Genomic DNA, 25006 nt, shown 5'->3' on the forward strand with positions numbered 1-25006 from the left:
CTCACGCCCCACGTGTTGAGCAATTTGGCGGTACGTCCACCCGGCCTCCCGCATGCCCACTATACGCCCTCGCTCAAAGTCCGTCAACTGCACATACGGTTCACGTCCACGCTGTCGCGGCATGCTACCAGTGTTAAAGACTGCGATGGAGCTCCGTATGCCACGGCAAACTGGCTGACACTGACGGCGGCGGTGCACAAATGCTGCGCAGCTAGCGCCATTCGACTGCCAACACCGCGGTTCCTGGTGTGTCCGCTGTGCCATGCGTGTGATCATTGCTTGTACAGCCCTCTCGCAGTGTCCGGAGCAAGTATGATGGGTCTGACACACAGGTGTCAATGTGTTCTTTTTTCCATTTCCAGGAGTGTATTTACATTATGGAATTTTGTGAAGGAACAAGCAGCAAAGGGCATAGTTTGTTCCTCTACATTTATTGAGACGAAAAGGTGATAACTCGGGAATGAGGGAAATTTTGCAAAGTCCATTACAACAGGTTCAGTGTTGTTGCAATTGTGTGGTGAACTTTTCATTGAGAGTAAGGAACTGCACCTCCTATAGCACTAGGGGTGTACAGATCTCACACTGCAGTATTAGCCTCAGAGGTCCCCTGATCTTGTGGTACCCAATTTTAGAGGTTTGTGAAAAGTCTATGTGCCTTCACATTCAAAACAACTTTGGGTGAATTGTGATGCTGCGCAGCAAATGCAATAACTACTGACAAAGTATGTGACATGAGTGACTATTACCTGGAAGTTTGTTGAGCATCTGGTGGTAGGCAGATTAAGCATTTGTGAAAAGTAAATGGAAACTTTGATCCTAAATGTGATTGTAAAATACGCATAAGTTTGTAATTGCAAGCATGGGAAAGATGTGCCCGTGTAATATCGGATGATTCTTTACAGGCTGATACATAAATGAAAATTTAACCCCAAGTTTCTATATTCAGCCACGTGGAAGATGTTTTCTTAGCAGTTAGATCAGTGTTTTTGAAATACTCTGAAAGAGGAGGAGTGATAGTTGGGTAATGCTCAGAGACATGGGAAGATACCAGCTCGATTACATTACAGTGTGCTGAAAATTGTGAACAGTTATTGGATTGAAAGGGGTAATTAGGTGTCACAGAACAGGCGGAATACTGCAACGCAGAGGAATTTTGGGGCACTGCGATCCACTTATTGTCCCCGTGGCATGCAGCTGACAACACAGCCAACCTGCAAACAGCCCTACACATTACATCAATGTGGAGCGAGACTCTGGTAACGACACACTGATGCATCATCACGTCGACCTGCCGCACGTGTCAGTGCCGCTAAACGACAAAACGACTGAGCCCAAGGATGCTGCCGATAGGTGGGCCCGACAGCATAATGGCAGGAAAGGTGTCAGTGACAGAGAGCAGTGGACATGTGTGCTGGACCAGCTGGCCGCCTCCAGCCAACCACCAGCTGTGCTCCTCAAGGTCCAAAGTCTGACTCGATTGGGCTGTCCGCAAAACTGTGCAAGTCGGTGCCAAAGTAACTGCAGTCGCTCCAGCTCAGCACAGTGTCAGCGTGTTGCCTCCAAGCAGTGTGCAAGTCCTTTGGGCACCACTGTCACTATTACACCAGCAGGAAGGTGCTGTGAAGTGCATCAAGTTGAATAAACAGATACTTTGGTCGTCGATAATATATTCTCCTTCACTGTCTACAACAGTCTCCTAAGCTGGGCTAACTTTTCGATTCTGCAACTATTGAAATTGTGGGGTTTTGAGGTGAAGGATTTGTCGAGCCATGTTCAGAGTGCATTTTCATTTAGAAAGGATGTCCCTTGAGGGTTGTACGATAGAGTGCGAAAAGGGTGAAAAATGTGACAATGCAATATCAGGTGAATAAGGTGGGTGTGGAATGACTCCCAAACCAGACTACTGTATAGTGTTTTTTGTCAGTCTAGCAGAGTGTGGGTGGGCATTATCGTGGAGTAACATCACTTCACACAGCATTGTCAAAAGCTTTCTCTACGTCTACAAATGCTAGAAACATAGGTTTGCCTTTCCTTAATCTAAGATACGTCATAGGGCCAGTATTGCCTTGCGTGTTCCAACATTTCTACAGAATCCTAAGTGATCTTTCCCAAGCTCGGCTTCTTTGGTTTTCCATTCCCCTGTAAAGAATTTGTGTTAGTGTACAGCTGTGACATTAAACTGATAGTTCGGTAATTTTCACACCTATTAATGCCTGCTTTCTTTGGGATTGGAATTATTACATTCTTGTTGATGTCTGTGGGTATTTCGCCTGCCTCATACATCTTGCTCACCAGATGGAAGAGTTTTGTCATGGCTGGCTCTCCCAAGGCTATCAGTAGTTATAATGAAATGTTGTTACTTCTGCGGCCTTGTTTCAACTTAGGTCTTTCAGTGCTATAACAAATTCTTCACGCAGTATCATATCTCCTATTTCATCTTCATCTATGTCAAATTCCGTATTATTGCAGTCAGGTACATCGCCCTTGTATAGACCGTCTATGTACTCCTTCCACCTTTCTGCTTTCCCTTCTTTTCTTAGAATTGTTTTTCCATCTGAGCTCTTGGTATTCATATAGGTGGTTCTCTTGTCTCCAAAGGTCTCTTTAATTTTCCTGTAGGCAGTATGTCGTACCCCTAGTGATATATGCCTCTACATTCTTACATTTGCCCTCTAGCCATCCCTGCTTGGCCATTTTGTACTTCCAGTCGATCTCATTTTATTGATGTTTGCATTCCGTTTTGCCTGCTTCATTTACTGTATTTTTATATTTTCTTCCTTCATCTATTAAATTCAGTATCTCTTCTGTTACCCAATGATTTCAAATAGCCCTAGTCTTTTTACCAACTTGATGCTCTGCTGCGTTCACTATTTCATCTCTCAAAGCTACCCATTCTTCTTCTATTGCAATTCTTTTCCCCATTCTTGTCAATCATTCCCTAATTCTCTCTCTGAAACTCTCTACAGCCTCTGGTTATTTCAGTTTATCCACGTCCCATCTCCTTAAATTCCCACCTTTTTGCGGTTTCTTCAGTTTTAACCTACAGTTCATAACCAATAAATTGTGGTCAGAGTCCACATCTGCCCCTGGAAATGTCTTACAATTTAAGACCTGGTTCCTAAATCTCTTGTCTTGCCATAATATAATCTATTTGAAACCTTCCTGTGTCTCTAGGTCTCTTCCATGAATACGACGTTCTTTCATGAGTCTTAAACCAAGCGTTGGCTGTGACTAAATAATGCTCTGTGCAAGATTCTACCAGGCAGCTTCCTCTTTCATTCCTTACCCCCATTCCATATTCTCCTACTACTTTTCCTTCTCTTCCATTTCGTAATATTGAATTCCAGTTCCCCATAACTATTAAATTTTTGTCTCCCTTCACTATCTGAATAATTTCTTTTATCGCATCATACATTTCTTCATCATCTGTGGAGGTAGTTGGCATATAAACTTGTACTACTGTAGTAGGCGTGGTCTTCGTGTCTATCTTGACTACAATAATGTGATCACCATGCTGTTTGTGGTAGTTTACCTGTGCTCCTTTCTTTTTATTCATTATTAAACCTATTCCTGCATTACCCTTATTTGATTTTGTATTTATAACCCTGTATTCACCTGACCAAAAGTTTTGTTCCTCCTGCCACTGATCTTCACTAATTCCCACTATATCTAGCTTTAACATATCCATTTCCCTTTTTAAATTTTCTAACCTACCTGCCCAATTAAGGGATCTGACATTCCACACTCCGATCCATAGAACGCCAGTTTTGTTTCTCCTGATAATGATGTCCTCCTGAGAAGTCTCTGACTGGAGACCCAATTGGGTGAGTATTTTACCTCCGGAATATTTTACCCAAGAGGACGCAGTCATCATTTAACCATAGAGTAAAGCTGCATGCCATCGGGAAAAATTACGGCTCTAGTTTCCCGTTGCTTTCAGCAGTACCAGCACAACAAGGCCATTTTGGTTAACATTACAAGGCCAGATCAGTCAATTAATCCAGACTGTTGCCCCTGCAATTACTGAAAAAGGCTACTGCTCCTCTTCAGGAACCACATGTTTGTCTGGCCTCACAACAGATACCCCTCTGTTATGGTTGCACCTACGGTGTGGCTATCTGTATCGCTGAGGCACACAAGCCTCCACACCAACAGCAAGGTTCATGGTTCATGGGGGGTTTTCTGCCACATGTATATAATGAAGTCACCAAGTGAAGTCCTCTGCCGTATGTATATAATTATTGTCAAGTATGTCTGCTGTATTTTTACCGCGTGTCACCATTGTGTTCTCTGCTTTCATTGACCTGATCTCTGTTTCTTTGTGTGATACATCACATAGCCGCCATCTTGTTTTTTATTTCATTATGGTAGTATTAATTGCTCATACCTTTATCCCCTCATTAATTCTTGTATTTATTTTGTAATTATTTATAATTTTTGTCTTCGACCATTTTGTCTTGGTTCCAGAAACTTCCCACATTGTTGTTATATTTTACCAGTAATCCACTATGTTTGATCTTGCAGCTTTTTTTGTCTCTTTAGTTTGAGGAATGCTATATTTACTTCTGAATATATTTCTTGACTTCTTTGGTTGTTTTGATCCTTACGGTATGTCATTTCTTCTGAAAAAGTGGACTAATTATCCATGATGATCAGGTATTTCTGTTTACACTACATGTGACTTGTAGTCCCATCTAATGAATGTTTGACTCTGAGAAATCAGGTGTGACCTGAACTTCTTTTCAATGATTAGGTATCACAAATTTGGTATTGCAAGAAATTTTGAGTGAAATCCGATACTTGCTAATTGGAAACATGCCACCTTTTCTGTGTGCTTTAAACAATAATCTTCCTTGCTTTCATTTGTTTTAAATGTGTTTTCTATACCCAGGATTTATCTGTGCCATGCATTCATCCATGTGGCATCTGATGCTGCTTTTCCATACACAATAAAACTTTCTGTTGACTGTATCAATGGACATACCAAAGAACCACTGATACTTGCTCATGGATGGAGGCTATGCTAGTATCTTATACATCCTTACCTACCCAGTCTGTCAAGCCTGGAACAAATGAAATAGCCACTGAACTTCAGCAGTTTTTAATAGAGGATGGGGCCCCTCCACGCCCACACCAACGTGGTGACCAAACCAATAGTTCTACTGTCACCTCCGTATACATGTTAATTTTGAATCAGGCGTCACAGGATGCGGGCTGTGATGTTATCCATGCGTCTGGGTAAGACTACTCATTAACATGGTTCATCAGGAGATAGAAATGGTCGAAAACGATCGAAGGGTAGCGGTTGTAAGAGCAGAGGGAAAAAAGTGCCAAGGCCAGCGCCAAGGGAAAAAAACCTCTGCGACAGTAGGACGGGTAGTAAGGGCAGTAGCGGCTTGCTAGCTGCGACAGAGCATGCAAGGTGAGGAGGGTTAGCGTGAGGTATCGTGCAACGTTACCTATGTACTGCGTGTTCGTTAGCTGGGTCAGTCCGGTGCTGCGGCTGGGCTGGCTTGTAGTCTCCTGGGCCGGCCGCAGTGGCTTACTCCCTGTAACATAAAAGTTCGGCGCGGCAGCGCGGCGACGCTTGTGCGATCAAGACTGCCCTATTGGCTTCTAGATCCCTTGCGGGGCCCAGTCCCGCAGCAGTCGGCGTTGCCATCGGTTCCGCTGGGGCGGCGGTTTTCTTCTTTGCACCTTTCACCTGCGGTGCTGCTGGGGCAACCGCTGGGATAGGCGCGCGAACGTCCTTCTGCGAGGTCGCAGGAGTGTTCGCAGGTATGACTGCGCTGAGGCCTTGGGCGAAGACTGCACGCAGTTGGCGCAAGGCCTCTTCCTTCTCTGCAGCCACGGCGGCTGCGAAGGCAGCCCTCTCCGCCGCCATGACGGCTTTGAGGGCTGCTGTGGCCTCCTTCACGGCGGTGCCGAGTTCGAGGTCACATCTCTTCACGGGAGAGCGAGCTGCGTCCTGGCCGACCGTTTCCGAGCGGCCGGCCCTGCCCCAGGCAGGTGGATCTGCTGCTGCGCCGCCCCTCAGCTGTGCCGGGCTGTTCTGCGCCCTACGCCGTTTCCGACGTTGTCTTCTCTTCTGCTGCTGCGTCGGTGCGGCCGCGGCCGCTGCCGCTTCGCCGCCCCCGGCACGGCTGCGGCTTGAGAAAGCCGCACAACCGCGCCAACTGGCATCGTGCGGGCCGCCACACCGGACACAAGTCGGCAAAGCGTTGCTGCCGCGGTCGCAGGCGCGGCTGTCGTGCTCACCTGAGCACTTGGCGCACCGCGCCGCGTTGCGGCAATACTTCGCAACATGGCCCTCGTCCTGGCACCTGAAGCACTGGGGCTGAGGGTCCATGGCGGTCGGGAGAGCCTCCGTCGTAACCGGGAAGCCCAGCAACTTCCGCAAGTCGAAGATGTCGCTCCCGCCGTCGACCGTTTGCACGGTCACGGCATAGAGCGGCGCCCTCTTCCTGTTGGTCCGGTTGTGCAACCTTGCGGCTGCATTACCGAACCCGGCTCGCAGCAGCCCTTCCCGGACCGCTGCCTCATCACAGCACCAAGGTAACCCCCTGAGGAGTGCCTTAGTCGTCTTCATCCTTCCTACGGAAGGTGCCTTCTCTCGCGCCGGCGGCGCGTCGATGATGTGGTCGGCCACTGCGACCTTGATCTCCCTGTGGTCGGCCACGTTTGCGGCTCGAACGCAGATCAGCGAGTCTGTATCGACAGACTCGTAGACCACCTCGTTCCGAGCGCAGTTCGTCATGATGTCGAACAGCGCTGCCCACCCGCCTTTGCACTTGAGGTACAAAGGGGAAATAGGCCGCGACTCGTCTTCTCGGGAGTTCCTTGCACGGTCGGCAGACTCGGTGAGTTGCACAACCGAAGGACCCCTCGTAGTGGCAGGTTTCCTCTGCGCACCCTTCTTTCCCATGATGCGAGGCGCGGAACACGACAATTTGCACGCGCTGTCAAAACAACGCACGACAATTTGCTCTCCGCGGCGCCCACAGCACAGAAAACCTCTTCACGAGCTCTCAACGGCCGAGTAAGCGAAGCGCGCAACGGCAGCGATGCGCTCGCCTCCACATGAGTAGTGGGCACATATCTGTATTAATTTGGAGTCCAGCAAGCATTCTGTTATATACTTTAAAGTTGAGATTTTTGTATATGCTATAACTTGGAAATTCATGACTCTTCCCAAACCCTGGCCCTAAACCTCTCATCTTTCATGCAGTTAATGGGTCCCACACACAAATTTTTTGTGTACCACATATGATTTAAAACTTTATGCACAGACACCACTATGTAAGGAAGTAAAATGTATAGTACATTTAAAAGTTTCAGGATTCTGAAGAAGATATTACCATTTCGTGGAGAAGTGTCATCATTTTATAGAGTAATTCGTCTATAAAAGTTTCATAAGTTGGATAGGATCATTGTATTTTTAATTGTAGAGTGTGTAAACAAAAAATATATTGCATTAGCTGTATAGCAACAAAGCCTGTATAATGTTATGAATTTTTTAGAAGACAATAAAGCTTCGCAGTGGGTAAACCTTATGGGGTGTAAGGTCACAGTCCACGAAACTCTTCCGTTCAAAACGTTTTGTTCAAAACTGCGCTGGACGTCTTTAGAGGTGTTGCTCCTCCATTGAGGCTTGCTGACTGATGCGTCAGATGTCTCAGAGCAACATATATACTGTAGTAAATGGGTTGTGACCAGAGTGACACATGATAAGCAGATCTAGTTTGCGATGGAAATGGAAAATGACAGCAAAATACCTTTCTAGGATGTTTTAGTTATGAGACAGACTGATAGAAGTTTGGAACATGAGGTTTTCCAAAAGTAAAGCACACGGGCAGATATTTACATAACAAATCCAATCACCATCCACAACAAAAGAGATGTGTCATTAAAAGTCTTGTTGATAGAGCCGAAAGAATTTGCACGCCAGAATACCTTAATGTTAGTTTAAAACTTCTGAATCAGGCTTTCAAGAAAAATGGCTACTTGGGGAAAGAAGTAAGCAGAATTCTACAACCAAATAACAGAAGGCTGAAGGACCAACATGAAAAAAACTATTGAGGTATACAGTTTTTCTCTCTTTTATTAAAATAGTAACTGGTCAAATCAGAAAGATTTTACAGAAAGATGACACTAGGCCAGTTTTTAGGCCAACAAAGAAAATAGATCAATCACTTCAGTCTGTAAAGGATAATCGCCTTCCTCTGTCAGCATGCGGTGTTTATAAAATTCCGTGTGTGTGTGAAAAAGTTTATATGGGAGAAACCGAGAGAAGCATGAATATACTGCTAAAGGAACACAAAAGTCTTTACTGACTAGGGAAAATAGACAAATTGACTGTAGCAGAGCATGCTCTTCAGTCAGGAAGTCACAAAGTGAAGTTTTCTGAAACAAAAATTGTATCTTCAGCAGTGAACTATTGTCCGTGTCTCTGTAGAGAAGCCATTGAAATATACTGACATAGGGATAATTTTAATAGGAAAGAAGAGACTATGAAACTGATCAACATATGGACTGTAGCTCTGCAGAATCGCTAAACAGTTTCTTATCTTTGACAGCCTGATCATTGATAATTAAGTTTTATCTTTGTCAATGACCATCTCTGCTTATCACTTGGAACTCGCCGCTCTCAGATGTTTGACACGTGAGTTGGCAAGATTCAGTGGTGGAGCAATGCCTCTGAAGACATCCAGTGCAACTCTAGGTGAAATGTTGGGAACAGAAGCATCCATGGACCACAACCTTATAACCTAGGAGGTTTACTAGCAGCAATGTCATCTGGTCATGAAAGCCTTCTTTCTGCAATGAAGCTTTCTTATAAAATTTGATTTTTTTCCACTTTACACTGAGCATACGGCTTTGAAAATTTTGTGAAATGTTCCTGATATGATATGTTATGTATTCAAGTACATAATAATCAGCTTTTTTTGTGACAAAAGTAAAGAGGAGTTAACTGGTGGGATCAGTCCACTTGTTACCCCTACTCAGCTGTTTGTTACAAAAATTTACAAATGGTACCAAGTGTTCTAACACTTCCAGATCACGTTATATTTTGCAGATGTGTTCTCCAACTTCAGCAAACGTGCCCCCAAAAAATTCAGAGATTACACCAGAAGAGAAACCTTTGAAAAGAAATGTTAGAAGGCCAAGACGTGATGAAACTGGCAGTGGACTTCCAGTGGAGAGTCCTGAGGACTGTAAAGAAAATGGTGTTACTAGTGGAGATAAAAATCCTGCCTTGGAGGTATGTACACAGTCTCATTGGTATTTTCGCAGTACAAGTGAAACACCTGCAGCTGTCCTTTTGATGCTATTTATTATATAGCAATCAGTTTTAGTGACCCAATACATCATCTTCGGGCCTGCATGCATAAACAGTAATAACGGCATCAACAACTTGCCAACTATGCAAGTACAAAGACAGATTGAAAACAGAATAAGAATCGAAGACAATACTATACAAGTAAATTTACAGTAATCATTTGATAAAACCAGCAGATGCATCAATAGTCACATACCTCAAATAGAATTTTGTATAGTATACTATAACAAATTTCCATTCTGTACATTGTACAAATGTTCTATACATTAATAAAATCATTAATTAAATATTGCATGATTCAAACTACTAATCTATAGAACTTAACTGTAGATAATGGTGGATTTATGAGAGAAACTACATCAGAAACAGTGAAACCAAAGAAATACACATTGATGTGCAAGTAGTCCTTGCACAAGGACAGCATCAAAAATATGTTAGTGACAATATAGACTGATGAGCCAGAATATTACAACCACCACCATAGCTGGCACGTCCACCTTTGGCACGGATAACAACAATGACTCATTGTGGCAAGGAAGCAGTGAAGTCTTGAAAGCTGCTGGAGGGAGTTAGCACTGCATCTGAACACATAAGTCACCCAATTCCTGTAAATTCCAGGGAGGGGGGTGATGAGCTCTGATGCCACACTCAATCACATCCTAGTTATGTTAGATTGGGCTCAAATCTGGTGAGTTGAGGACCAGCACATCAACTGGAACTCGCCACTGTGTTCCCTGAACAACTCCATCACAGTCCTGACCTTGTGACAAGGCGCGTTGTCTTGTTGAAAAAACCCACTGCATTGGGAAAGATGATTGTCATGAAGGGGTGTAAGTGGTCTGCAACAACATGTTTCTGGCACGCAGTACAGGTGTCAAGGAGCCGGTCCTCTGGAAGACGGCGCATTTACGCCCTCCCATCGGAACGGTGAAGAAGGTATTGGGATTCATCAGACCATGCAATGTTCTGCCACTGCACCAACATTCAGCACCAGTGGTCACGTGCCCATTTCAGTCATAGATGCCGATGTCGTGGTATTAACATTGGCACATACATGGGTTGTCGGCTGCAGAGGCTCATCCTTAGGAGTGTTTGGTGCATTGTGTGTTGAGACACAGTTGTACTCAGTCCAGCTCTAAAAGTTTGATATTAGTTACACCACAGTTCACTGCCTGTCATGTTTTACCTGTCTGCCCAGCCTGTGATGTCAGACATCTGTAATGAGGGGTGGCTGTGCAACCCCACGATGTCTGAATGTGGTATCACTTTGGTTACGCCACGTGTTGAAGACACTTGCCACAGCACTCCTCAAACACCCAACAAGTTGTGCAGTTTCTGAAAATCTTGTGCCAATCCTCCAGGCAATCACAATCTGTCCTCCTTGAAACTCAGATAGATCACACAGCTTCCCCATTCTACACACAGACAGCACACTTACTGAATCTACATACACCGTGCATGTGTCTGACTTGCAGTCATTTCCTCGTTAGGTGATGCTGCTATTGCCTGTCAGGTTTATATCGATAGTAGGTCGGTAGTCATAATGTTCTGGCTGATGAGTGTAACTATAATTATCAAAATGACTATAAATATATCTGTGTCACATCACCCTTATAAAATGCTAAGCTGAAAGCCAAATAGAGGCATATTTATATCATATGCATAAAATGAATGTCCAGGAATGTATCAGAAGACCAAATGTAGAAAACCACTATACACAGAATATACAGACACAAAATAATGTTCAGGGTGCACAACATATATGCATCTTTGTGCAAGTAGCCCTTGCAGGAGGACAGCCTCAAAAAATCTGAGAGTCAGTATAGGTAAAGCTGTCAAAATGAATATAAATACATCTCTGTCACATCAAAGCTATAAAATGCTGAGGCGCAAATTGGAGAGGGGCATACTTGTGTCATATGCATAAAATGAGTGTCCAAACCGCATCAAAATACCATATAGAAAACCACATTTGTCATAACACATACAAAATATATGAAAAACCCCAACAAGATACAATTCAGGGTGAACAACATCTTTGTGTGAATCCATCCAAATATCACGCACTACGATAAAACAAATATCAAACAAGAACTACTATCTAACTTGTGTAAATGTCAGAAACTAATAATATACATTCACATAACATATAGTATCTGTAGATCACATGATACATTATCAGGAAAATCAAAGATGAAAAAAACTTCATATATACCCATTGTTGTACCAGAGGTTCAGGTACTTACGAAAAACCATAATTATCGCCAATAACGTGTGTGTAATCTATTCTTATCTGGACAAAGCAGTCAACAGAGACAAAATGCAAAATCACAAAAAATGTGTATGCTGTATCCTACTTTTTTCCCTTAAAACTAGAACTTTCTTTGATAAAGACAGAAAAAAGAAATTTTCCTTTCTCGATTTCGCAAATTCCCTTCTCTATCTCTCAATTCCATTTCGTGTATCAGTATTGTATTTGCATCAGATGTTCTCAGTGCACTTGTCACGTTAATTCTCTAGCAGAATTTGAGTTTTGACAGTATAAGGAGAGCAACTGACTATTGAAGAAGTAATGAAATCAGACAGGTGGTGTAGTAGTTTGCACTTTGATCAGAAATTAGATTAGCACCATTAGTGAAATATCCACAGCATCCTCATTTTCATCACAATGTGTAATGTGGCACATATTCCTATGGTCCCTCGGTTTCAAATGTACACTTCCATGCACTGTCAAGTGCATGGTCTAATCTTTGTTAAAGTTGTTGACACACATTCCGATTTCCACAATCTCTGATGAACGAGTGTGAGCAGTTTGAAGTGGGGGTTGACTCTGTACCTATTCAAACAGGATCTTCTGCTTATTCGGTTTGTACAGACAAAAGACTATTCCTTGCCCGAAATGAAGTAGTTAACTGAATAAGTCTCCACTGTAGAAACAGGTACCACGGCTGGTGATAGGCTAGCCAGTCGTGCTGCAGATCAGCATTGCGAGAGTGAGGACGCAGCCTTCTCGTCGGTGATAGGTTCCCACAACTGTCAGGAAGACGCCACATCATGAGAGGGCAGTGATATACTGTCGAGGTGGTGGTATCAGCCAGATGGACACCGGGTGGCTAATTCTGTCCACCAGTTCAGGAAATGGTAATGGAGGCTACAGCAGGGTACTACTGAGGAGCTAATCAGTACATTGTGCTGCATTTGTCTTAAGTGCATCCTGGCACGCTGCTGCTGGGGCACGTGGGTAACGCAGATTGGAGCAACTCAGTTGAGCGCTGCCTCCCTATTGCTGACGGCATCGGTGGCAGCAAATGGCATGTCCTGGATGGCAGAGCAGGCAATAGGAAACTTTCTTTGTCCTCCCATATGTCATACCTGGCTACACACTTTACATGGTGCCTCAATGTCCTATGTGTCCTAAACAGTACTTTCTGGGGAGTGGGTCAGATCACCCTCCTCTGTTTGTACCGATCCCTTGTTTAAACCTAGACTATTGGTACTTTGTTTATACGTCTGCACATTCATCTTATAGTGTCTTAACACAATGCACCATTGTGGAATATGTTTAGGCACTGGTGGCTTTTATACTAGCCCAATTAAGAGTCTCTATGCAGAAGCTGGTGAGCTCCCCTGTCAGATGGGCGTGATGTCCTCCTCAGCAAGTATCCATGCCAGTCATCCTATGCCCCCTTTTTCGATGACTCCCTTGACAGCCAGTGCGGGGTGTGCCTTTCTTTTCTGTTTACTCCTGGAGTTTGCTTTTCGCTATTGCTCCAGCAACTTAACTTCCCGCTACCTGCTGTATTCCTGATGGGTGTGAACCCTTCACTGCCTTGGCCTCATGCAGTGGCCTGTGTTCATCTTTGACTTCATTCACTTCCAAAGGAAACTACTCTGGATTTGATCTATCTCTGTAAGTTTCTCAATCTTCACATGCAGATTAGCGATAGCACCTTCGTGTACACTGATGGCTCTAATCCCGACTGTGATGTCGGCCCTATCTTCGTCATTGGCACCAACCATTTCCAATATTGGTTTCCAGAACACTGCTCAATATTTATGGCAGAATTCTTCACCCTTTAGCAGGCCACCCAGTACATCCAGAGACACGAGCTTTCCAATTGTGTCATAAGTTTCAATTCTCTCGGTGCCCTTCAGAGCCTCTATGTGCTATTCACATTCCATTACTTAGTGCAATGGGTCCAAGAAAGCCTCCACTTGCTCGTTAAGGGAGCCACAGTCATGTTTGTGTGGGTTCCTGGTTACATTGATCTGATGGGAAATGAGGCTGCTGATGCTTCTGCCGAAGCTACAGTCTTCCTACCTCAGCATGCCAGCTTTTTCATTCCTTCGGATTATCTCCGTGTTGCCTTCTGTTGTAGGACGGTGTCACTTTGGCATTACCACCGATCTTCTCTTCACGGAAACAAACCCCAGGGAATTAAACCTCGCCCAATGGCTTGGCTGACCTCTCGGCCTTCTCACTCTTCTTGTCATGAGGCAATCATTATAGCTAAATTGCGTATTAGGCACTGTCTTTTTAGCCGTAGCCATTTCTCAGGTGGCGATCCCCCACTACTTTGTGTTCATTGTCATCAGCCTTTGATGGTTCACCATTTCCCGAGCCAGTGCTCTTTTTTAATCGCTTATGTTCCAGTGTGTGCTTGTCATTTGAATTTTAGCGGACGATGCATTGGCTGTCAATCACATTTCATTTCTTACCCATCATAGCAATATGGTGAAGGACATTTAATCTTTGGTTAGGGAACTCCGCTGTGTCTACAGGATATTTTGTGGACCTCTCTCCGAGGGAAAGTCCTTGGTTTGCTCTCTGCCCTTCTATCAGCAGGCTTAGTGTGTAGTAGTTTTTAACTCCTTTTGCTTATTGGTTTTCTAAGGTTATGGCTTAAGCACTAAAGACTTCAGTTGTTTTTGTGCCTTAAAAGGAAGGACATGTCAACATCAGCCGCTGGGCTGGGTGACTGTGGTTGGAGCAAAGGCTGTGGTCTGGCATGCAGCTCCTGTGAAGAAGATGAAGCAAATTGTGGTGGATGGGAAGCCAGATGATGTTGATGCCCCTCCATGCAAGAGGGATAACAGAGAGAAATTGGGTAACCTGGCTCTTCATACTCTTATGCTGACCCTCAGTACACTCGAGTGTGCAGTCAGGGAAGTACTCAGCCAACTCTGGTTGACAAAGCAGATACCGTCAACAGTTAGTTCTGCTTCATGATGTACCAGGTGGAGAACTTCCTCACTGGACAAACTATCTTTTGCACAGTTCCTTGTCTATGTCTGTGACTCTGGCATGGGCTTGGGCATGGCCAGATCTCGGTGGTGAGTGAATGTACCAACTGCTACGAACAGTGCGATTCACAGAACACATATTTCGCATTGAATGGGCGTTGATGAAAGAAATAGGGCATCTGGAGAATTGATAGCATCAGACTTCTGCGATGCATGTACTTATTGGATTCCGTTTGTTCTACAACATTTCATGTTTGAACTCCATGCTTTTCCCATTAACCTGTCTTTGTCACAGTGTTCTGAGAGCTCTTTGAAACCCAATCTTGGGTAACAGTCTTATTCATCTTGGTGGACATCTACAGTTTGCAAAGTTACCCAGAGATTGGTAAAACCAATTGTTCTTGATGGAAAGCATCTTTTCACCTGCTTACTGGTCTGGAAGCCTCACATTCTCCTCAACCACCTTGGAGTAAGTAGAGTGTTACGTGAACCGAGAACAGAAATCTGGATTCTTAGGAGCTCAACAGGCATTTAAATGTGTGCTACACCACTGTCTGTCTTGTGATATTGCAGATGTTCACTTCATGTAGGAACAGGTGCTCCATTGTGTGGTAAACGAGTCTCACCATTGAAACAATTTCATATATTAGGCATCAACTTTCCTTGCCTGTTGTACATTAGACAAGGACAGATTATGAAGAAGTTACGTGTAACAAAACAATACATGCTCTGTGCCTATGCCCAGATATTTTAACTCACAGATTTGGGAGACTAGCGCCCAGCACAATTTATGGTGACAGCGTCATGCCTTCCATGTCAGGCACATACAGCTGATGGAGGTCTGACGGGATCTCACGGCAATTGAGGTGCACCAGTGCCTCATCCAGCATGCTATCAAATGGAAATTCATCATCCCACGTGTGCCTCAGTGCAGAGAATGGCAGGAATAGATGGTTGTTGCCTGAGGACAGTTTTTGAATGATCGCAGGTGGACCGGAGGAGGGCTCGGCACAATGTCAGGGAGCATAGAAGCTGCACTAAATTCGAGACCAGTTACATGAGGGAAAGAAGAACCTGAATCTCCTAATACAAAATTGACAAAAATTGCTTGGTGTTGCAAACGCATTTGGACCTGGTGAGATACCTGTAAGATTCTTCACAGGTGATGAAAGAACTTTTGAGCAGTAGTTTATTGTAGGTTGCTGGAGGAACATGGTGTACCCACCAATCGGAAAAAGTCTCATGTCACTCCACTTTCAAGATTGGTCTTCATACACAGATGCACATTAATTATTATTATTATTATTATTATCATTATTATTATCATCATTATCATTATCATCATCATCATCATCATCATCATCATCGAGGTAAAGGTAACTGGTGGAATCAATCTGCGTTTTACCTCTACATAGCTGTTTGTCACAAAAATTAACAAATTGTACCAAACGCTGTGATACTTATAGATTTTGTGCCGTGTTTTACAGATACATTCTCCAGCTTCAGCAGGCACACCTCAAAAAGATTCAGAGACTACACTAGAAGAGAAATCTTTGAAAAGGAAAAGAGGAAGGCAAAGACAAGATGAAACTGGCAGTGGACCTTCAGTGGAAAAGTCTGAAGACCATAGACATGATGAAGTTACTAGTAGAGATAAAAATGATGCTGCCCTTGAGGTATGTACTCAGCTCATTGGTATTTCGTTCCTTAAAGCTACAACTTTCTGTAATAAATACACAAAATGTCTTCCATGTGACAGCTTGTGCGCCATGTTTTACAGATACATTCTCCAGCTTTAGTAGACACACCTCACAAAGATTCAGAGACTACACTAGAAGAGAAATCTTTGAAAAGGAGAAGAGGAAGGCCAAGACGAGATGAAACTGGCAGTGGACCTTCAGTGGAAAAGTCTGAGGACCATAAACACGATGGAGTTACTAGTGGAGATAAAAATGCTGCCCTTGAAGTATGTACTCATCTCATTGGTATTTTGTTCCATAAAATTACAACTTTCTCTAATAAATACACAAAAAGTCTTCCTGCCATGTGGCAGTGGAACAGGGAGAAACTGACTGGTTGGAGAAATTGGCCTTTCTCCATTTTCCAAATTCCTATCTGCATCAGTCAATTTCATTTTGTGTGTCAGTATTTTGTGTGAATTAAATGTTCTTGGTGCACTTCTCATATTAATTCTCTGTCAGAATCCTCTATCGGAATTAATTCTCTATCATAATTCTGGCAATATCTGCCATGATATGTATATGCAGAGTGAAGTGACAAATGAAAATTTATACCAAGGCCGGAGTTCGAACAAGGGTCTCCTGCTCACTAGGCAGATACTCTGGCCACTTTGTGAAGTTGAAAATGTCTCTGGAATCTTATAGGGTTTCACTTGATTGCAGCATGTATGCCTTTGTTTCAGGCAGGCTGCCCCATTTTGTTCGATGCTGAAATGCTGTTCCATTGCAGTTGGAGAGCCTCTGCAATGCTGTTCAAGTTTAGGGGGAATACCAAGAGGGCTGAGGCATGAAAGGGAATTTGGATTGAGGAGGGAGCGCTTGTTAGGGTAAACCATGCAGTTGAGCAAAGCTAACGTGCCTGGATGGCGTAATGGTTAGTGCATCTGCCTAATGAGCAATAGATCCAATACAGATTCTCGTATTTTGCTTCAGTCTGCATGTATATATCATAGATATTTGAGACTTGAAATGGTCTCTGGAACTATAGAGTTTCATCTGCATATCTACCGTTGTCTTCATCATGAAAGCAACTGATTGTTGGAGAAGGAACTTACTCACACAGATAGTGTTTTGTCCACCACAACAAGAAACAAGAGTGGTCTCCGTGATGAAACATCATCTACACTGACTTTGTTTCTATATTTTTGTGCAGCATCTTGACATCAAGTACCCTCTTCCAATTGACTTCATAGCCTGTATCTGTATTAGACTTGTTGACCTAGATTCTAAGTGCCACAGCAACTGTGATGATTGACTCCAAATAGTTTGAAGCTTGGGCTAGAATCTGTGCCAGTTCAAACAAAATCTTGCCAGTTCAAACAAAAAAGGGAGTGAGATATGGATTTATAATGTGCAAATCATGAGGATTGCTTGGCAAATGGTGGAGAGATGTAGGATGGGAATTACTGGGGAAGACAGGAAAAGAAACAAATCTACATCTACATTTCCATATATATATATATGCTGCAAACCACTTTGAAATGCATGACAGAGACTACTTTCCACTGTACCAGTTACTAGGACATTTACGATTCCATTCACATACAGAGCATGGGAGGAATTCTTACTGAAACGCCTTTGTGAGTGCTGCAACTAGTCCAATCTTGTCTTCATCCATATGGGAGCGACGTGTAGGTGATTGTAGTATGTTTGTAGATACAGCACATAAAAGCTGTTTCTGTAAGCTTCGTAAGTAGACGTTTGTGGGATATTTCGTGTCAATCTTCAAGTGCCTGTCAGTTTAGATTTTGCAGCATCTCCATGATGCTCTCCCGTGGGTCAAACAAGCTGTGACAGTTCGAGCTGCTGTTTTTGTAAATATTCAATACTCATTATTAATCCTGTTTGGTACAGGTTCCACACACTCAAGCAATACTCTAGGAAATGATCTGGATTGCATTTTAATGGGCCGTGTTGTCTACAAAATCATCTTATGCTTAAGATATTGGACAATTTGGCTTTTATGTATGCAAGTTTAGTTTTTATATATACAGGGGAAAGTTAAAGAAATCATGGAGCACACAAACAGCAAAAACAACGAGTCAACAACAGTAAGATAATACGCAATGACAAAAGCATAGATAAAATGACGTCAATGAAACTAGTGTGAAATCTGTGTGGAAGCAATAAAATAAGGTTGGCACAGGATTGATTTTTTTAAAGCACTCAAACGTCACAATAGGTCTTACAAAAAATATTTTTGTAATAAACTGAAAGAAAAAAATAGTGACAAAAAATTTATGTAGAGTAATGAAATTTTGGGAATACATTTGTATAGGTAACATATTTAAATGATTAAATAGGTTAATGTAAGCCCAAGATAAGCCATTGCAAATGTGAAATGAATTAATGACTGGTGTAACTGCCAGAATGGTGAATGCAAGCATACTAATGTGCAGTCACTGTTGTACAGGTGCTAGATGTCAGTTTGTGGGATGGAGTTCCGTGCCTGTTGCACTTGTGCAATCAATATAGGGACAGTTAATGCTGTTTGAGGATGATGTTGAAGTTTTCATCTGATGCTGTCCCATATGTGCTCGATTGGAGACAGATCTGGTGATCAAGCAGGACAAGGCAACATGTCGACACTCTGTAGAGCATGATGGGTTACAGTAGCGGTTTGTGAGTGAGTGTTATCTTGTTGGGAAGCATCCCCTCGAATGCTGTTCACAAATGGCAGCATAACAGAGTGAATCACCAGATTGATGTACAATTTCGCAGTCGGGGTTTATGGGATAACCGTGAGAGTGCTCCTGCTGTCATACGAAACCGAACCCCAGACCTTAACTCCAATTGTAGGTCCAGCGGTTCTAGCACACAGGCAGGTTAGGTGCATGCTCTTATCTGGCTTCCTCCTAACCAACTCACAGCCGTCACTGGCACTGAGGCAGAACAATCTTTCATTAGAAAACACAGCAGACCTCTGTCCCGCCCTCCAGTGAGCTCTGACTCGACACCACTGAAGTCGCAAATGGTGGCGGTTTGGGGCCAATGGAATATGTGTTACAGGGTGTCTAGCTCTGAGCTGTTCTTGAAGTAACTGATTTGTAACAGTTGGTTGTTTCACTGTGGTACCAACTGCTGCTCAAATTGCTGCTGCAGATGCAGTACAATGCACCAGAGCCATGTGTCAAACACGGTGGTCTTCGGTCGTGGTAGTGTCACATGTCTGTCTGGAGCCCAGTCTTGTTGCAACTGTACATTCTTGTGACCATTGCTGCCTGCAGTTATATACAGTGGTTACATTCCTGCCAAGTCTTTCTTCAGTATTGCAGAAGGAAGGAAGAGCTTCTTGTACCCCTATTACACAACCTCATTCACACTCAGTGAGCTTTTGACAAATGTACCTTTGTTGCCTTAGATAATGGCATCTTTGTCGCCTCAAAGGTGTTTTTGACTAACATCAACTCACCACATCCAGTCTCAAAGGTTAGTAACACTCACGACCAATACAGTGCATATTTAAAACAAATCTGATTTGCATCCTCTTATCCTCTTATGTGACTGTTGTGAAATTTGAATAGACATCATCTTTCAGATGTAGAAATGCACCTACCAACTTTTTTTTTGTCACACATATAGTCCTTGTTGTTGTGTTTCTTTTTTTTTCTGACATTGTATGTGGAAAGAATTGTAATCCCATGTTTATACTTTTTGATCTTATGACAGATCCGATTATAGCAGTTAGCCGAAACGCGTTATCACATTAGAAATAATAAAATGTGGCAAAGACTGAAAAAACTTTGTGTGGTTGTGGATGATTATGGCCTCTGACTTTTATAAAGACTTCCTGTCTGCAGTGTTGACCACCTAGTGTCCAACAACCTTTTCACAATCAGAATTTTTGAACTAATTTCTTTCATTGATTTCATAAGAAGAAACCCCATCAACAGGTATAAGTGGAGAAAATGTATAGAAGTTTTCAATGAAATTGAAGATAAAGGATCTTTCTATGCTGTATTCTGCAGCACATTTGATAACCAGATTTAATGAATGTGAAAAGCAGGGAACATAGTCTGTGCATTCATCTTCTTATTTCATGCTTCTAAGCTGCTGTACTTCCCACTCGTGTTACTGGCATTGTCATAGCTTTACCCACAACAGTCTTTAATATCAGTGTCATTGTCGTTTAAAAAATCTAGTAAGCTGTGGTTGAGTTGCTCAGCAGTATGGTCTTCCTTGTCCAAGAACGTTATCTTTCCATTGGTCCAGATGAGTGGACATTACACACTATCAGAGTCTGTCAGCGTACGAGCAATATATTTGGAGTGGAATATAGTGAAACAGAATAATATCTGCATCTCTTAATTTTGCAAATAAAAGGATTCCGTATGTTTGGTGCAAGTTCTTTTTGATAAATGTACAAACATGACAGATGTCCCTTTCCTTTATTTTCATGAATATGTATATGTTGGCCAAGAAAAATGTCAAATTCACTTGTTAATTCTAATAAACCTAAATAATTTCTGTCGTGAACTGATCCAACAATTTCATCGCTACCCCGAAACGCAAGACCTTGTTCTGCTAAAAAAAGTTATTACTACAGTAATTCGATATAAGAGTGTCCGACAATACTGTTGTTCGGTCTCAGTTTGGCTCACAAATTGACAGTTGATATGCACATCCTCGTTGCGAACGAACAACAAAGTTATTGCTTACCTCTATGAAGTGCTTTCTTTGTGTTTTTTCGACAGAATATTCGTGTTCTTCCAGTCATTTCTAGAAACGAGCTAAAATTTTTACTACTTGTGGATTTGGACAACATCTTTCCATCAGACAGTAAGTAGAATACCACACATATCTAACTGGAAAGATTTTTTTAATATCCATGCACATAGCATTTGCTAACTTGTGCTGTGTGACCAACCTTGCAGTGGTAAAGATGTTGTGATATGCTCAGTGCGCAATACTGCCGTCCTCCCTTGTGACGGTCAGGTGTGATCTATTAGAACCTTGACAACAGTATTATGCCTGCCCTAACTTTCCCATGCAATCCAGTAGAAGGCTACTGCCACATCTGAATGCCCTGTAAACCTAGATATTACACAATTTGACCACCTGTCCAAATGGAGACCCACTGTGACAGGTGCTGATAATGCTGTCACACATGAGCAGGTGACACCTCCATGTTCGTCATAGTGATCACTCAGCATCTGACACTGGTCACACTCCTTGTGTACTCTGTCAGGCCTGGTGAAAGCAATAATAATCCTGCATGCAGGTGTCACAGAGAGTTGCCACCTAATATTTTACATTCCGACCATGTCTTTTGGGTGCTTCACTTTCTTTGTTAGATAGTGTATTTTTTGATTTTGCAACTTCCCAATATCATACAGTATCATTTGTGAACAGCAGCTACGTACACTTTGGCGTCTGTGTCTGTACAATATAAGCCACTAAACAATATATGACAGCTGGTATCTTGTGTACCACTGTTATTTCACCCGTTTATTGTTCATTCTCAGATAGTGCATAGGATTAACAATTTTTGCTGTATGAGCTTCAATTTATCTGAGAAGCCTGGCATTGCCCGACTATTTATTTATGGCTGTGCCCAAAACATCATACACATGGAATTTAGTTTTAACTTATAAAGCTTCTTTATATACGTTTGAAGTAATATGATTGGGGAAATGAACTTCAGTCAGCCCGCATGCTATTCGTTAGTTTCTTTTGTCAGTCGACCGAGTTATCGAGTAGTTGTACATTCCTATGTAGCACGAATGTCCGCTTTATCATATATGGCAATGTAATTAGCCAATTTGCCAGGAAGAATAGGTGCATAGAATTAATCATTTAAGGAAGAGAACCACAATTGCAACTATTTTATATCATAAGATGGTATTGTCTTGTGTAGATGTATCATCAGTTTAAATAAAACGTTCTTAAACTTTACATGTGACTTGATTATTTTTTATTACCGTAAAAGTATAGATAGCTCAAGATACCTTTAGTGCCTCCTCCTCGAGGTTTCTTCTGTATCTTCCACTACATAACACTATGTCAAACAGAGTACTGGATTGGGTTTTAACCATCAAGTAACTGCCCACATCTAAGTTTGAAATGTCCCTAATCTGCCAGTGATCTGCTACCATGTACATTCACTATTTGATGTACTGATATAGTAAGCAGCTCAAGTCACTTAAAAAAGGAAAGGCTTATGGTCAGATTATGTACCTGTTAGGTTCTATTTCAGATTATGCTGATGAAATAACTCCATTTTTAGCAGTTGTAGTCAACAACTTGCACAATGAAAGATCTGTACATAGAGACTGCAAAGTTTCACTGGTCTCACTAATACACAAGAAAGGAAAAAGAAGTAATTTGACTTGCTGAATTATATACCCTTGTTGTAGGATTTTGGCATATATACTGTCTTCTAACTGTATGAAATATCTTGAAGAAAATTATCTATTCACACACAGCCAGCACAGACTCAGCAAAAGCCATTCTTGTGAAACACGACTGGCTCTTTATTCACACAAATTAATGAGTGACAACAATAAGGAACCTTAAGTTGATTCCATGTTTCTTGTTTTCAGAAGGCTTCTGGTGCAGTGCATCACAAGGGGCCTCTAATCAGATTGTGTGCCTGTGGCCTTTTGTCTCAGTTGTGTAATTTGATTCGTGATTTACTTGAGAAATTGACGGGAAGTCGTGTAATGAAACCGAAATTATATCTAGGTTTTCCAAAGGAAATGTTGTAAGCCCTCTTCTGTTCTTAACCTATGCAAACCATTTACCTTCTAGTAAAGTAATCAGAATACCAATACAAATTAAAATATGATTTAGACAAGATATCTGCATGATATGAAAAGTTACAATCAACTGAGAACAATAAAAAGGGTGAGGTTGTCAGATGAGTGTAAAAAAAAAACCTATTAAATATTGGTTACTTTATAAATCACACAAATATAAAGATTGTCGATTCAACTAAACAGCTAGAGATTACTGTTATAAACATCTCAAATCAGAACTGTCATGTGGAAAATGTTGTCGCAAAGGCAAACCGAAGATTGTTTTATTGGTAGAACATTTAGAAGCTACACAATCTAGTAATGAGATATCCTTCGCTACACTTGTTGTCTGGCCCCTTCTAGAGAATCATTGCGTGTTGTGGTATCCTTACCAGCAGATTGACCAGTTTGTTCTGTGAATTGGGCACTCATCACTGGTGTTGACTGGTCCTACATTATGGCTGCAAGTTTGTTCACTACTTTGTATTGGGTGCACAACACACATTGTTATTTAATCCCTAAATATACTGATTTTCTTACAAGTTGTGTTCCAAAAAATAATATTTTTTTTATTAATGAAAAATGTCCTTTAATGACTGGCATTACATATAGGTGTATAAATACAGTTTTTAAAGCTCGAAATAATGAGTTGAATTTTTTTAAAGACCACCAATAATAAAATCCTAAGTATGCTTGTCCTTTCAGTCATTTCCTGTGAATGGAAATCTTGGAGGAGGCGGCTGGAGCACAGTAGACATATTTCTCATAAGACGGAAGAGCACTTGTCAATCACCTGATAAACTGTTGTTACAATTAGTCTCCAATGACATAACATCACTTTTTTTTTTCACTTTCTGAGCCGCTAAATTAGGTGTAAAATTGGGACCACTACAGCAATCCATTTTCCGAAGCACTGCGTAAACAACAATAAAGAACAGAAGCTGAAAGTGTGCCTTTTGTTGTAGAGTATCCAAAGTTATGTGCAGTAAAGGCAATATGTAGTAACAACCATCTCTTTTGTGGACTGGGGACATCTACTTAAATCAAAATCTCACTGCTGCTGAAAAAAGATCCTGGTAAGATGGATGTGTGTGTTCTAGGACATCCCATACACAATGAAACTAACACAGAATAGTATTTAGTGAAATATACAGGCTGTATCAAAAAGAATCATCCGATCTGGCATGTGTGTGTTTCTGAAACTAATAAACATATACAGTGAATTTTGTGTTTTGATGAACGTGAAACTAAAAAGTTCTATTTTTTTTATTTTTATTTTTTTCCCCCTTCTTCTTCTTCTTCTTCTTCTTCGTATCTTTCTGTAGCTATTCAATATGACCCCCTTGAGACGCACAGTACATTTCAGTGCAGTATTCAAATTGTTCCCACATAGCAGCAAGCATGCCTTGAGTTACAGCTTCCACTGCTGCTGTTATGCGATTGTCTCGGAGAGTCTTTTATAAACCCCTACAAGAAATAATCACATACAGTCAGTTTCGGTGGTGGTGGATACTAATGTAAAGCTGGATCATTTGGGCCAGTGCGACTGATCTGCCATTCAGTAATCTTTTGATTTAAAAATTCCAACACTTCCAGATGGCAGTGCGGTGGTGCCCCCATCCTGTTAGTAAATGAAGTCTTTCGAATCAGTCTCCAACTGTGGGAAAAGAAAGTTCTCAACCATATCGAGATATGTGCTTCCTGTAACAGTTTTTGCGGAAAAGAAAAATGGACCATACATCTTGTCCCGTGAAACTGCACAAAACAAATTAAATTTTGGAGAGTCCCTCTGATGTTTTACAACTTCATGTAGTTGTTCCATACCCCATGTTCTCACATTATGACGGTTTGCCCTTCCATTTAAATGGAATGCTGCTTCGTCACTAAACATTAAGTGTGAAAGAAAACTGTCCTCCTCCATCTTGCCAAGAACGAAATTACAGAGC

General features: G+C 42.1%; 1 protein-coding gene across 1 annotated transcript in view; it reads left to right on the top strand.

The window, feature by feature from the left end:
- Window positions 1–25006, top strand: part of LOC124551228 (microtubule-associated protein futsch-like) — a 365786-nt gene that overhangs the window by 77752 nt on the left and 263028 nt on the right. Inside the window, exons 11-13 of the mRNA XM_047126221.1 lie at window positions 9077–9262; window positions 16072–16260; window positions 16365–16550. Coding sequence (XP_046982177.1) covers window positions 9077–9262; window positions 16072–16260; window positions 16365–16550 — 561 coding nt within the window. The remainder of the gene's footprint in view (window positions 1–9076; window positions 9263–16071; window positions 16261–16364; window positions 16551–25006) is intronic.

The sequence above is a fragment of the Schistocerca americana genome, chromosome 9 (genome assembly GCF_021461395.2).
Source record: "Schistocerca americana isolate TAMUIC-IGC-003095 chromosome 9, iqSchAmer2.1, whole genome shotgun sequence".
NCBI lineage: Eukaryota > Metazoa > Arthropoda > Insecta > Orthoptera > Acrididae > Schistocerca > Schistocerca americana.